This window comes from Leucoraja erinacea, chromosome 33 (genome assembly GCF_028641065.1).
Source record: "Leucoraja erinacea ecotype New England chromosome 33, Leri_hhj_1, whole genome shotgun sequence".
NCBI lineage: Eukaryota > Metazoa > Chordata > Chondrichthyes > Rajiformes > Rajidae > Leucoraja > Leucoraja erinaceus.
This window is the reverse complement of record NC_073409.1, coordinates 20,123,384-20,137,916: the sequence shown is the minus strand read 5'-3', so window position 1 is coordinate 20,137,916 and position 14,533 is coordinate 20,123,384. Positions and strand designations below refer to the sequence as shown.

Below are 14,533 nucleotides of genomic sequence, written 5' to 3'. Positions count from 1 at the left end.
ATATTTAGTATAAAAAGTAATAGCAACAGAAGGGGTAATTCCCAATAATCCGTTGCAATTTTAACATACTTGAATTTATGCATGTGGTCAGAGACATTTAAAACACAAAAATAGACCTGTGTTGCTCAACTCAACACTGGAGCTCTCTATCCCTCCCAAGTTGTACCAGTTTCAAAGTCTTCTTGTTGAATCTCATTGTCTGTAACTCGTTTTCACCTGGCCCACAGCGAACAATGGCCTGTTTCCTTTATCATCATTACTTTTTTGCCTATCATCATTCATTTGTTCTATATCACCGTCGATATCTCTCGTCTCCCTTTCCCCTGACTCTCAGCTTGAAGAAGGGCATTGACCCAAATTGCCACCTATTCCTTTTCTCAAAGATGCTGTCTAACCCGCTGAATTACACCAGCTTTTTGTGTCTACCTTCGGTTGAAACCAGCACCCGCAGTTCCTTCCAACACAACACTGGAGTTATTTGTGACATAATCATCAAAGACACCACACTGGTCTCGCTTCCATTTCTCTCCTACCATCAGCAAGAAAGTATACAAGTCTGAAAACCACAACCACTAGATTCAAGAACAGCTTCCCAACACAGAAGAGTTTTGACCCAAAACGTCACCTATTCCTTTTCTCCAGAGATGCTGCCTGACCTGCTGAGTTACTCCAGCATTTTATGTCTTTCTTCCCGATAAGCATCAGGCTCTTGAGCACGATACAAACCTTAATTATGAACTGTGTTTTGATACTTCAGGGCTTTTTTTGCACATGTATTGTGGATATTAATTTATTGAACTTTTTCAATTATATATTTGCGTATATTGCGTGTACGGGCCAGTTGTGCTGCTGCAAGTAAGACTGTTATTGTTGTGTTGTAGCTACGTGGTAGGTGAATACTGGTGAGGGGGGAGGGGTGTTTGCTTGGTAGAGTAAAGGGCCTGTCCCACTTGCGTTTCCTTGGAACGCAAATTTACGCGAACCTCATGGATGTCACGTTAAATCATTAACCGAGACGGTCGCGGTATTATTAGAAGGCCTCGGGCGCGAAAATTACATGCCGCAACGCACCCCAGGGTTTCAAACAATGGAGCGCGTGACGTCATTTGAAGATGGACACAAAGCTGGAGTAACTCAGCGGGACCGGCAGCATCTCTGGAGAGAAGCAATGGGTGACGTTTTGTGTCAAGACTTCTTCAATCTGAAAAGGGTCTTGACCCATAACGTCACCCATTGCTTCTCTACAGAGATGCTGCCGGTCCTGCTGGGTTACTCCTGCATTTTGTGTCTATAATTTTCTTGGCCCCGCTCTGGGAGGAGAAGTGGGGGCGGATCTGGACCGCAACGGCCGTGAGCCCTTCAGTCTGAAAAGGGTCTTGACCCGTAACGTCACCCATTGACGATCGTTTGCCTGCTTCTGCTGCTGTTGAAGGTGAGACGTTGCCTTGGGCCAGTCCCACTTTGGCCGTCAGTTCCGCTACAGGCCGATGGCACGCGAAGATTTTGTTCACTACAAACATTTCAGAGCCCCGCACAACTACATACCCCTACGCGCTTCTAAGTGGGACCGGCCTCGCGCGGCCATACGATGCCTGTGCGCCTCAATGCGACCTCGAGGTCGTGTAATTTGCGTGCCAAGGACACGTAAGTGGGACAGGACAGGCCCTTTAGTGACAGACTACACACCCTTGACTTTCTAAAAGTGAAAGTAACCAACAAAAGCTCTTACCGTGTGAGGAGGTTAGTAATCTGCAATGCCAGTGCAGCTCGATATCTGTCCTCACTATTCACTAAGTAACGGACCTCATCGTGAATACTGATGCAGAATCTGCCGTCAATGTTGAATTCCTCAAGGAGCCACTTCATGGACACCAACATCAGATGTAGGTAATCAACAGCTGAACTCTGCACCACCCAATTCACACGGCTGGTCATGAACTGTGGAGAGGAAGGAAGGTTCAATGTTAAAGTGGTCAGAACTGGTTCCAAAAGTACGCCATGAGCATGAATTTAATTACTTTGTCTTTATATAATTCTCTCGTCAGGCAGAGTAAAAATAATTGGATATGGTGATGATGCTGCCAACACGGATTTCATTTACAATTTATATGCAATTATTCCCTATTAGGAACACTAGAAGAGGAATGCATTTTCCAAGTTTTACATGCCTTGTGCACAAGGTCAATATCCCCCCCACCCCCCTCCCTACACCACATCGGCAATGGTCTGGGCTCTGTATGAGTTGGCACAGTTATGGGTAGTCCAAGGTGGGTGTGTTTTTTGTATCACTCTGAACTGCCGACCTCAATGGCAGGAATTGGTCTTGACCTTGATTGAGGTTTTGTTCAGTACCACGGGAGTCATTAGTTCTTTCAATAATCAAACTTCTAAAGAAGAGTTTTGACTCGAAACGTCACTCACTCCTTCTCTCCAGAGATGCCGCCTGTCCCGCTGAGTTACTCCAGCGTTTTGTGTCTACCTTCGGTTTAAACCAGCATCTGCAGTGCTTTCCTACTCATTAGTTCTTTTATTCTTTGTCCATTTCTTTTGCACTGTTAGATTGGTCTTACTAAAAGAGTCATGGCCCAATTTGTGAGTACGGTTTGCTATCAGTTTGCACATCATTGTTTACCTTTCATCATCGGATGTGGTTAAGCTGCAGACCCGACTGACATTAGATGTTGGTGTGTGGTTGGTGGGTCATAACCAACCAACCATTTTGCAGCATCCATTCCCATAAGGCTGCAGCTCACTTTTCAGGTGGGACCCCTCTTCAGACTATCTGAAGAAGTGTCCCGACCCAAAACGTCACCCATCCTTCTCCAGAGATGCTGCCTGACCCGTTGAGCTACTGCAGCACTTTGGGTCTGTTCCCTGGGAAGCGCCAGGTCTATAACACACAACATCATCAAGGATGCAAGGAATAGGAGACGGGAAGCTGGGATGGTAATATTAAGGTGATTCCTTATTTGGGTTTTAAAGAATGGAGAATGGGAGCAGTTAAATACAAAAATAACATTTCTGCTTATTCGCAAGATTTCACCATCGTCACGTCTAGGAATGTAAACCAGATGAAAAAGGTCAGCCTTACCTCATGTCCAACTGCACCTGGTTCGAGAGCTCTGCTAATGCAGCAGTCCAGTACAGGGGTGCGGGGACGGGGTGAAATGGCGATACATTCCAGTTTGTTGAACATTTCGGACTCTGTACCTCCATCCCAGACACGCTGCTTCACAACGTTCCATTTAGCACCATTGGACCTACACAGTTCGAGTTTTAAAAATCATCTTTTAGAACCGTTCAACATTTTTGTTTCCATATAAATTCATGAGTTTGAGGGGCAGAATAAGGCCATTCGGCCCATCAAGTCTACTCTGCCATTCAATCATGGCTGATCTATTTTTTCCCTCTCAACCCCATTTGCCTGCCTTTTCCCTGTAACCCATGACACCCTCACTAATTACACTATGGACTCTACTGGCATCATCCACATACTGAGTGGTAGTAATAGTTTTGTGTAGAGATACATTGTGGAAACTGGCTCTTCAGCCCACCGAGTCCACGCCGACCAGCGATCACAGTTCACACTAGTTCTGCATTATCCCACTTTTGCATCTTACATAATTGGGGCAATTTACAGAAACTAATTCACCTACAAACCAGCACATCTTTGGGAAGTGGGAGGAAACCGGAGCAGCAGGAGGAAATCCATGCAGTCACAGAGAGAACGTGCAAACTCCACACAGACAGCACCCAAGGTCAGAAATGAACCTGGGTCTCTGGCACAAAGAGCCAGCGACACTACTGCTGCGACACTGTACTGCGCACTGCTCTGGGGAACGATACACCTGACCAACACCTTCATTCATTACTTCAACTTCCATTCTCTGACTAGTTTGGACCAATACCTCTGCTATAACTCCAGCAACTCAACTACTAGATAGTGGTAACACAAGTAGATAGAGTGGTAAAGAAGACAAATGGGTGCTTGCTTTCATAGGTCAGGGTATTGAGAATACGAGTCGGGAAGACATGGTGCAGCTTTCTAGGACTTGGTTTGGTTTGGGGGGGGTGAAGGGGGAAACTTTAATTCTCCAACGAACTTTAATACTCGCACGCAGCCCCAGCTCCGCGATGTTGGGAGTCGGCGGCCACAGCGCTCCGAAGCTTACCGCACGGCGACCTGGAAAGGCATTGTCCGCTCCCTGCTGGTATTCCAGCGCTGCGCCGCCACCGACTCCCAACATCACGGAGCTGGGGCTGCAGGGCCAGGGATCGATTTCGCCGGGGTTTGAGCTCCAACCGGCGCCGCTCTTGGACGGACGCCCGCAGCCCCAGCTCCACGATGTTGGGAGTCGGTGGCCACAGCGCTCCGGAGCTTACGGCACGGCGACCCGGTAAGGCATTGCCCGCTCCCCGCCTCTCCGTCCAGGTAGGGGACTAAGAATTAAAGGTAGTTGAGGCCCCCCCTTCAACACCACATAAAAGCCCTCCAAACTAACTGACTAACATTTAAGCAAAACGATTTACAATGATTCCCCGGTCTCCGGGGAGGAGGCAGCCGCTCCAGACTTTCCAAGCCGCCCGCGCTACCTATCTAATCTACGCTAAAAATCTTCCATTCCGACATCCGAAAACTTCCGAAATCCGAGAAGTGTCTGGTCCCAAGGCTTGTCGGATAAAAGGTTGTGCACCTGTACTGCCTTTGAACGGACTTTACTGCCTTTATCATCACACTGTGTATCTGCACACTGTGAATGGCTCCATTGTAATCGTGTATTGTCTTTCCGCTGACTGTTTAGCATGCAACAAAAGCTTTACACTGTAACCTCTGTACACGTGACAATAAAATAAACTCAACTAAACTAAGAAAGGCCAAACCTAAGATCAGCAAATTTGGCTTTGAACAGACAGTAAACAGAAAATGGTGTCATAACCTAACAGTATTGAAACCTCAAGGCACAGTAAAACATAAAGTGCTAGAGTAACTGTAGAGGGTCAGGCAGCATCTGTGGAAGGAATTGACAGAGGGTGTTTCAGGTTGTACAGATCTGCATCCCACCATTCAATGGTGCTACCTGCTGACTCGAGTTATGTTCCCTCCAGTCACAGCCTTTACAGCTATCGAACCAAGCTCAGAGCGAAGGGCCATCTCACAATCCTCCAACTCTATCAAATCAGAAAACTGTGGACTCAAGGGCCACTCCACAATCGGAGTACAAATACGAATATTTCGGTACGTTACCGAGCGAGGTGCTGCTTCCGAACGAACGTTTACACCGTTGACACAAAATGCTGGAGTAACTCAGCGGGACAGGCAGCTTCTCTGGCGAGAAGGAATGGGTGGCATTTAGGGTCGAAACCTTTCTTCAGACTCGGACTCAGACCCGAAACGTCACCCATTCCTTCTCTCCAGAGATGCTGCCTGTCCCGCTGAGCATTTTGTGTCGATCTTCAGACAAAACTTTATGGTTAGGGCACTTTGAGAATATTTTGAATCAATTTTGTTTGGGATGGTATCACCGCTCAGGCTTTGCTGGACCCAAGCTTATTTCAGGAGGATGTAGCAGGGATTCCACCACACTCCTGACGTGTGCCTTGCAGATGAAAAGGCTTTCATTGTCAAGGGGAAAAGTCATTCACTGAAGCATCCTCAGCTGCTAACACACTTGCTTACAAGAGCAGGTTATTGATCTCAGTCACTGCAGAGACTGCCTTGCTGGCTCAATGTTTGGACTTTAATTGGAATTTCAATTCCTGCTGCAAAGCTGGGATAATCCTCCTTGCTTGTGGCTTCATCATCATTATCTTCTGTTGGAGAGCAAATAAAGGGCATAGATGAATCCTAGAAGCCGCACTTCCCTGCCGTTGATCAATACACTCCTGTCAATCAGGCTACAGTGCCTTCTGCAAATCTATTGAAAGTCGTCATCTACTGAAAGGTTCAAATGGCATGACTGAATTCATTAGAAATGTTGCAGACAGCTTGTAAAATGTATTTATCTCGAGTTATTTTTACCTTGTTACATGGGTAAGGAATTTCACAAAGCACACTGACCTTTTTGCAGCCTCCCGTTGGATTTTCTTGGCATCAGCGGCAGAGACGGTTCCGTTTTCTGCCCTCGCCACAGAGACCCCCATTTCCCTCACCAGCCACTCCCCATCTTCTGAGAGCACACACCTAGTTCAAGTCAAAACCACTGATCAACTCCAGCTCCATCACTTCTGTTTATACTTTTTTTAAATGACAGTAGGATGTAATAAAATTACAATAACTCCTTGGCCAGGGCGACACAGCGCTGCAGCAGGTAGAGCTGCTGCCTCACAGCAGCAGAGACCCAGGTTCAATCCTGACCTCAGGTGCTGTCTGAACAAAATTTGAACATCCCCCCTGTGATCACGTGGATTTCTTCCGGGTGTTCTATTTCTACCCAGAGATATGTGGGTTTGTAGGTTTCTACAAATTACCCCTCGTGTGTAGGGAGTTGATGAGAAAGTGGGATCATATAGAACTAGTGTGCACGAGTGATTGATGATCGGGGTAGACTCGGTGGTCAATGGGCCTGATTCCATGCTATAATCCAATCGATCAATTAGACTTCTCTTCATTTTGGCTGTACCTTGAACTAGTCAGAGAGTCATAATCAGGCACTTTGGCCCAATCTGCCCACACCAGCCAACGTTCACCATCTACACTCGTCCCACCTGCCCGCATTAAGCCCATACCCCTCTAAACCTGTCCTATCCATGTACCTGTCCAAATGTTTCTTAAACGTCACAATAGTACCGGCCTCAACCATCATACCAAAGACCCACCAACCTTTGAGTGAAAAAATCCCCTCCAGGTTCCTATAAAACCTATGTCCTCTGGACTTGATCATCTTTGCAGTAATTTGATCTTCCCCATCAGATAACTACTTGGGCTGAAAATTTCAGCAAACTTGTTTGCCATTTGTGGAAAATGAAGGCAACTTGCCAACCCACTAACGTTAAGCGATTGCCTAAATTTTAAAGTAGATGTTTGAATTGTCAGATTGCAGAGTCTTTGTTAGCCGGCTATTGTGCTCATATGCTCTGAGGATAGACCTCAGTGTGTATGAGGATCAGCATTGGAGGTCTGGACAAGCCATTGACATTGTTCATCTGGGAAAAACAGGACAGCGTGTCCCAGATGCAGGATGGATTTAAAGGTACAGGTCCCAGACGAGGATACAATATCGTGTGATATAATCATAGAGTCACAGTCATAGAGGTGCACATGCACGGAAACAAACCCTTCATCTTAACTAGCATACACCCACCAAGATGCCCCAGTTCCACCAGCCTGCTTTTAGCCCATATTGATGAGAACCACGGTGCTAAGATCAAGGATCGCGGAGATCACGGGACTTGGCGTGGGGGGGAGATGCCGAAAACAAGAGGGACCGGTGGAGGGGGAAAGGGGGAGAAGCGAACAACAACAATATTTAAGAGTACTTTTAGAACTTTACCGCTGCCTTGAATGGACAGTGTATGCGAAGACAAGGAATTTCACTGTACATTCAAGGTACATGTAAGAATAAAGTATCTCTGTCTGAGAGTAGGTGGCATGTGTAGACCTGACCTTCGTATGCCCTTCGTAGCCGCGTACATCTGCCGCGCTTTCTCCTCGGTTTCCTGCGGTGTCAGCCGGTGGTTGAACTGCATGAGCAGCCGCTCAGCAAAAGGCTGCCCGGCACCGTAGATACGGCCGTAATTGAAGATCTTGGCATGTTCCCGGCTGATTCCCACCGTGGCTGCCGTCTTGCTGTGCAGGTCTGTACCACTGCTCTTCTTCCCCTGAAGAGTCATCCAGCCAAATGCCGTGCAGCCTAAAGGGAGAGATGGCCAAAGTCATCAAGCTCAATGGTTTGTTCTTTGCATCGTTTAGTTTAGAGATACAGCACAGAAACAGGCTCTTCAGTTCACCGAGTCTCCACTGACCATCAATTCCCACTTTCTCACTCCCCAGTGAGTCTACCCTCTAACAAGGACAGAGTCCCCCTTGTCCTCATCTTCCACTCCATCAGCCGTCGCATATAACATAATCCTCCGACATTTTCGCCACCTCCAACGGGATCCCACCACTGGTCGCATCTTCCCATCTCCACCCTTCTGCTTTCCGCAGAGACTGTTCCTCCGTAACTCCCAGGTCAATTTGTCCCTTCCCACCCAAACCACCCCCTCCCCAGGTACTTTCCCCTGCAGCCACAGGAAATGCTACACTTGTCGCTTTACCTCCCCCCTCGACTCCATCCAAGGACCCAAGCAGTCTTCCCAGGTGAGGCAGAGGTTCACCTGCACCTCCTCCAACCTCATCTACTGCATCCGCTGTTCCAGGTGTCAACTTCTCTACATCGGCGAGACCAAGCGCAGGCTTGGAGATCGCTTCGCCCAACATCTCCGCTCAGTTCGCAATAACCAGCCTGATCTCCCGGTGGCTCAGCACTTCAACTACCCCTCCCATTCCCACTCTAGCAATGGAGGAGGCCCATGACAGAAAGGTCAGAGTGAGGCCCAGCGCAAATTGGAGGAACAGCACCTCATATTTTGCTTGGGTAGTTTACACCCCAGCAGTATGAACATTGACTTCTCTAATTTCAGATAGTCCTTGCTTTCTCCCTCTTTCCCCTCCCCCTTCCGAGCTCTCCCACAGCCTACTGCCTCTGCCGCTTCCTTTCTTTTTCCCGCACCCCCCCAGACATCAGTCTAAAGACGGGTCTCGACCCGAAAAGTCGCCTATTCCTTCTCTCGACAGACGCTGCCTGGCCTGCTGAGTTACTCCAGCATTTTGTGTCTTCTTCCTTCAACCTTTTTGTGTTAGGTTTTGCTCCTGTGAAGGAATGTGAAATGTTCTCCTGCAGTAAGGACGGAATATAAATATAAACTTTAGTTTAGTTTAGATTTATAGCATGGAAACTGGCCACCTTCAACTCTCAGAGTCCATGTCGAAAAACAATTCGCTCACACCAACACCATCTTACACACTGGGGACAATTTACAATTTTACCAAAGCCGATTAACCTATAAACCTGTACATCTTTGGAGTGTGGGAGGAAACCGGAGCACCCAGAGGAAACCCACACAGGTCACGTATCCCATCACCGTACCGACGGCACCCGTAGTTAGGATCGAACCTGGGTCCCTGGCCCTGTAAGGCAGCAACTCTACCGCTGCGCCACCGTGCCGCCCAATTCAAGTGTTTTCAAGTCAATCTCAAGTGTTACTTCTACACATCGTACATATGGCAGCGGTGCAGAGGTAGAGATGCTGCCTTACACCCGAGTTCGATCCTGACCACAGGTGTTGTCCGTATGGAGCTTGTACGTTCTCCCCGTGACCATATCAGTTACAGTTTAGTTCAGTTTAGTTTATTGCCACGTGTACCTAGGTACAGTGAAAAGCTTTTTGGTGTTGTATGCTTTCAAGAGAGAGCTAGACAGGGCTCTTAAAAATAGCGGAGTCAGAGGATATGGGGAGAAGGCAGGAACGGGGTACTGATTGGGAATGATCAGCCATGATCACAATGGGTGCTGGCTCGAAGGGCCGAATGGCCTACTCCTGCACCCATTGTCTATTGTTGTATGGAATTCCTCCGGGCACTCCGGTTTCCTCCCACACTCCAAAGACGTTCAGGTTTGTAGGTTAATTGGCTTCTGTAAATGGTAAATTGTACCCTGTGTGTAGGATAGTACCAGTGTACGGGGTGATCGCTGGATGGCGCGGACTCGATGAGCTAAAGGGCCTGTTTCCGCTCAGTATTTTTAGAGTCTATAAGTAGGAAGAGTAGAAAGGTAGGGATGCCCTGGTTGTGACTTTCAGAGTGAGGAAGGGCGGTGGGAAGATCGAGGCATGAGAGTAACTGAGAGCTTCCTCCATCGGCAAGCTGTGGTGCGTGGAGTGTCTGGGCTCACCGTGTATTTTAGCGAAAATGGGCCTCGCCGAGCACGGCAGCAATCCACAGCTCCTGAGAGTCGACGTCTGCTCCAACCAGGTGGTAGCCGGGCGGAACTTGCACCATGGCTTTCAGCTCACTGCCCACACGGTCACCCTGCAGGGAGACACACAGCAATCTCGTTACACCCTCGCCGAGCACAAAGTGCTGCACAAACGCAGCGGGTCAGGCAGCATCTGCGGAGGGAGTGGACAGACTTTGTCACATGTACCTACAAACAGTGAAAATCTTTTTTTTTTTTAAAGTGCATTTCTGTAAAATTATTACATATAATTATTATATATTTCAGCACAATCATACTTCAGAACCAGAGTGTAGGGCTAGGACCCATCTTCAGACTGATTGTGGTATGAGGGAGAAAGCCAGGAAGGAGAGGTGGTGGCAGGACAAAGCCTGGCAAGTGATAGGAGGATACAGGTGAGGGGAATTTCATTGGCAGATGCATAGAGTAAGTGGCAAGGAGACAAATGGGTGTTAGGTAAATTCATTAGTTATACGAGAAGAATTAGGCCACTCGGTCCATCAAGTCTACTGCACCATTCAATCATGGCTGATTTATCTTTCCCTCTCAACCCTATTCTCCTGCCTTCTCCCCATAAACCCTGACACCCGTACTAATCGATAATCTGTCAATCTCGACCGTAAAATATCCATTGACTTGTGACTGTGTGGGTTTCCTCACGGTGCTCCAGTATCCTTCCACGTCCCAAAGACGTGCAGGTTTGTAGTTTAATTGGCCTCTGTAAATTGTCCCCAGTGTGTAGGGAGTGGATGAGAAAGTGGGATAACGTTGAACCAATGTGAAAGGGCCAGCATGGGCTTGGTGGGCCGAAGAGCCTGTTTCAATGCTGCATCTTTCAACCAATTTCAGGGAAAAGGTTCTTGGAGAGACCTTGGAGAGATTTTGAAGTCAGTGTGTGGGCTTTAATACAAAGTTATTGCAAAACCAGGAGGCAGTGACTGCAGAGACAAGGAACTGCAGATGCTGGTTGAAACCAAAGATAGACACAAAGTGCTGGAGTAACTCGGTGGGTCAGGCAGCATCTCTGGAGAAAAAGGAATAGGTGGTGTTTCGTGTCGGGACTTTCTTCAGACTGTAGGTCTTGTTGGTAAACAGTTAAACGTGGATTAATACTCTCACCACATGGGTTGCTATCTGTGCAGATTAATGGAAGATAGAAAGTGGAAGGCTTACTTTAGTTTAGTTTAGAGATACAGCGAGGAAACAGGCCCTCCGGCCCACCGAGTCCGCACCAACCAACGATCCCCGCACACTAACACTATCTTACACACACTCGGGACAATATACAATTTTCCCAAGCCAATTAATCTAGAAACCTGTAGGTCTATGGAATGTGGGAGGAAACCGAAACTGAAGATCTTGGAGAAAACTAACGCGGGCCACAGGGAGAACGTACAGACTCCGCATAAACAGCATTCGTATTCAAGATCAAAGCCGGGTCTCTAGCATTGTCTAAAGGTTGGCCACTGTGCGTTGGAATTGGAGGCGGGGTGGGGAGGATGGAAAACTGCTGACGCCAGCCAGTTGACATCACACAGCACAGTCAAATCTAGAGATTCAGCTCGTCCTATTGGCCTGCTTTCAGCCCATGTCTCTTCCCTTCCTATCCATGTCTCTCTCCCAATGTGCTTTAGAGATTGCATGCACAGGATTGGCGATGTTGCAGGTGAGTCTGTTCCCCTCACATACCCGAGCGTTACTGGCAGTCAGCCAGGTTGGTTCGACTGCCCGTCGGGTCACCGTGCCAGCAGTGATCACTTGCGGTAAAATGGCTCCAATTGTGCTCTCCTCTTCAAATGCATTGTGCCTGCAATTACAAAATGCAAAAACAATGCATCAGACTGTATCAATACTTTCATTACACCACCAGCTCCTTACACTAAACGTTTACCCTACCTTGCACTAAACGTTATTCCCTTATCCTGTGTCTGTCCACTGTAAAAGGCTCGATTGTAATAATGTATTGGCTTTCCGCTGACTGGATAGCACGTAAAAAAAGCTATTCACTACACCTCAGTACACGTCACAATAGACCAGACCCGACTAACCTAAACTAGCAGTAGGAAGTCACAGATTGATGCAGTGTATCGAACAAGTCTGCAATCACCGTCTATATTCTGCTTCAGGCCCGTTTCCCCATCACATTTTTTTTACCCCCAAAAAATTATTTACTCAAAATAACATCTTCTGTGTGCAATGGGCTTGCATCAGTACCATTGCCTATGAATGCCACTGGGAAGAACAATGCATGTGGACCAAACATAGAGTGTACCAAACATCAAATAATGAAACCACCTTGCATTGATTTGTTCTTTGTACCTCTTCACATCTCTCGTTTACCTCTCCCCTGACTCTTAGTCTGAAGAAGGGCCTCGACCAGAAACATCACCTATTCCTTTGTTTAAGAAGGAACTGCAGATGCTGTAAAATCGAATTTAGACAAAAATGCAGCAGCATCTATGGAGCGAAGAAAATAGGCAACGTTTCTGCCCGAAACGTTGCCCATTTCCTTCGCTCCATGGATGCTGCTGCACCCGCTGAGTTACTCCAGCATTTTATGTCTGTCAAATAAAACCGTCAGGCACGGTCCCAGTGGAATCCTTTGTCAGCAACAAAATGAAACACTGCCATTTGATTGGCATTGCATCACAAGAAGCACCCCCCCCCCATCTTAGTCATCCTGCCAGTTCCACTGTTCACATCCTTGCATCTTTCTTGTTATCACATCTTCCCCAGCCACCAATGGGCCATTGTGGGTTCCATCCTTCCCGAGGTCATCTGCTGCCAGCCCTGATTTGTTCTGGCCTTTTCCTACCCCGCCTCCAGTTTAATCACCCCCCCCCCCCACTCCACCTCCATTCCACCCCCCTTCTCCAGAGATGCTGCCTGACCCGCTGAGTTACTCCCAGCATTCTGTGATTATCTTCAGTATAAACTAGCAGCTGCAGTTCCTTCTTACACAAGTTGTCAAACAAATCTGATCGAAGAGTTCTGACCCAAAACATCACTTATCCACGTTCTATAGAGACGCTACCTAACCCGCCGAGTTACTCCAGCACTCTTTTTTTTTTTGTAAACCAGCATCTGCAGTTCTTTATTTCTACATGGCACCAAATAACAATATCTACAAGTGATAAGGCCATGGTAAGAGTGCCCATGGATTGGTGAAAATTCTGTGTACACACCTGGTGACTGATCGAGGCAGCTCACTTTTCTTCAACATCACAACCAACTGGGAGCTGCAAAGGAAAAGCAAACTGGCATTACTTCACCATTACTTCACCAGTTATAGGAGTAGAATTAGGCCAGTCGGCCCATCGAGTCTACTCCGCCATTCAATCATGGCTGATCTCGGTTGGGGGCGCTGTCCTGTGCACGGCTGCCCAGCCAGCAGCTGTCTGTCTCTTCATCTTTTTTTTTTTAGTTAGTTAAAGTGTTTTGTTTGGAGGTCTAAACTTTTTTATGTGGTGGGTGGGTCAGGGGAAAACTATCCTTCAGGGTCCCTACCTGGTCGGATAGGCAGCTTTTCTCCTACGGGGCTGCAGTTTCGACCCGTCCTCGCGGCCTACCAGCGGGTCTGGAGCGGCGTTTCCTGTCGGGGACCGCCCAGTACCACGGCTTCGGCGGTGGCACAACGCTGGAGCGCTATCGCGGAGCGGGCGATGCCTTGCCCGGGTCGCCGCGCTGGCATGCTGGGACCGGCGATAAAAAACATCGCGGAGCTGCAGGTCTGAGGAGCGGCCAGCTGCGGGCGGCGGCGCTGACTTTACATCGGGAGCCTGGGATCTCTCGACGAGATCACCAGTTGTGGAGCTCCAACCGGCGCGGCCTTGTTGGCTTCAGAAGCCGTGGCCTCCAGTACGGAAGCGGCCGTTCCAGGGTTCCCAGGCCGCTTTGAGGATTCTCCCGATGCCGGAGCACCACCACCCGGCGAGAACGGCCTGGAACATCGGGCCTCCGTGGAGGCAACTGTGGAGGCCTCAATAGGCCCGACTATGGGTGAACTGGGGATGGGGACTGGACTTTGTGCCTTCCCTCATAATGGGAACCATTGTGGGGGGATGTTTTTATGTTTAAATGTCTTTATTATTGTTATGTCTGTATTCTTTCGTTATGTGCTGCACGGAGAGGACGCTGGCGCTGCTTGTTCGCCACTTCTCCGTTTGCTATTGTCTGTTACTATTGTAAAGCCACTTTGAGTCTTAGAAAAGCGCCATAAAAATTAAATTTATTATTATTATTATTATCTCTGCCTCATCCCATTTTCCTGCCTTCTCTCCATAACCCTTGACATCCATTCTAATCAAGAATTTATTTATCTCTGTCTTAAAAATATCCACTGACTTAGCCTCTACAGCCCTCTGTGGCAATGAGTTCCACAGAAGTTCCTCCTCACCTTTCTAAAAGAGCACCCTCTAATTCTGAGGCTATGATCTATAGTCCTCGACTTCCACCAGTGGAAACTTATTTTCCACATCCACTCTATCCAAGCCTTTCACTATTCGACAAGTTTTGATGACGTTCCCCCTCATCCTTCC

At 47.9% G+C, this 14,533-nt stretch overlaps 1 protein-coding gene across 1 annotated transcript in view; it reads right to left on the bottom strand.

Moving 5' to 3' along the window:
• Positions 1-14,533, bottom strand: part of polg (polymerase (DNA directed), gamma) — a 47,671-nt gene that overhangs the window by 4,146 nt on the left and 28,992 nt on the right. The window contains 8 exon segments of the mRNA XM_055660970.1: positions 1,730-1,938; positions 3,092-3,260; positions 6,059-6,181; positions 7,604-7,850; positions 9,933-9,948; positions 9,950-10,069; positions 11,685-11,802; positions 13,181-13,234. Of these exon segments, the coding sequence (XP_055516945.1) occupies positions 1,730-1,938; positions 3,092-3,260; positions 6,059-6,181; positions 7,604-7,850; positions 9,933-9,948; positions 9,950-10,069; positions 11,685-11,802; positions 13,181-13,234 (1,056 nt within the window).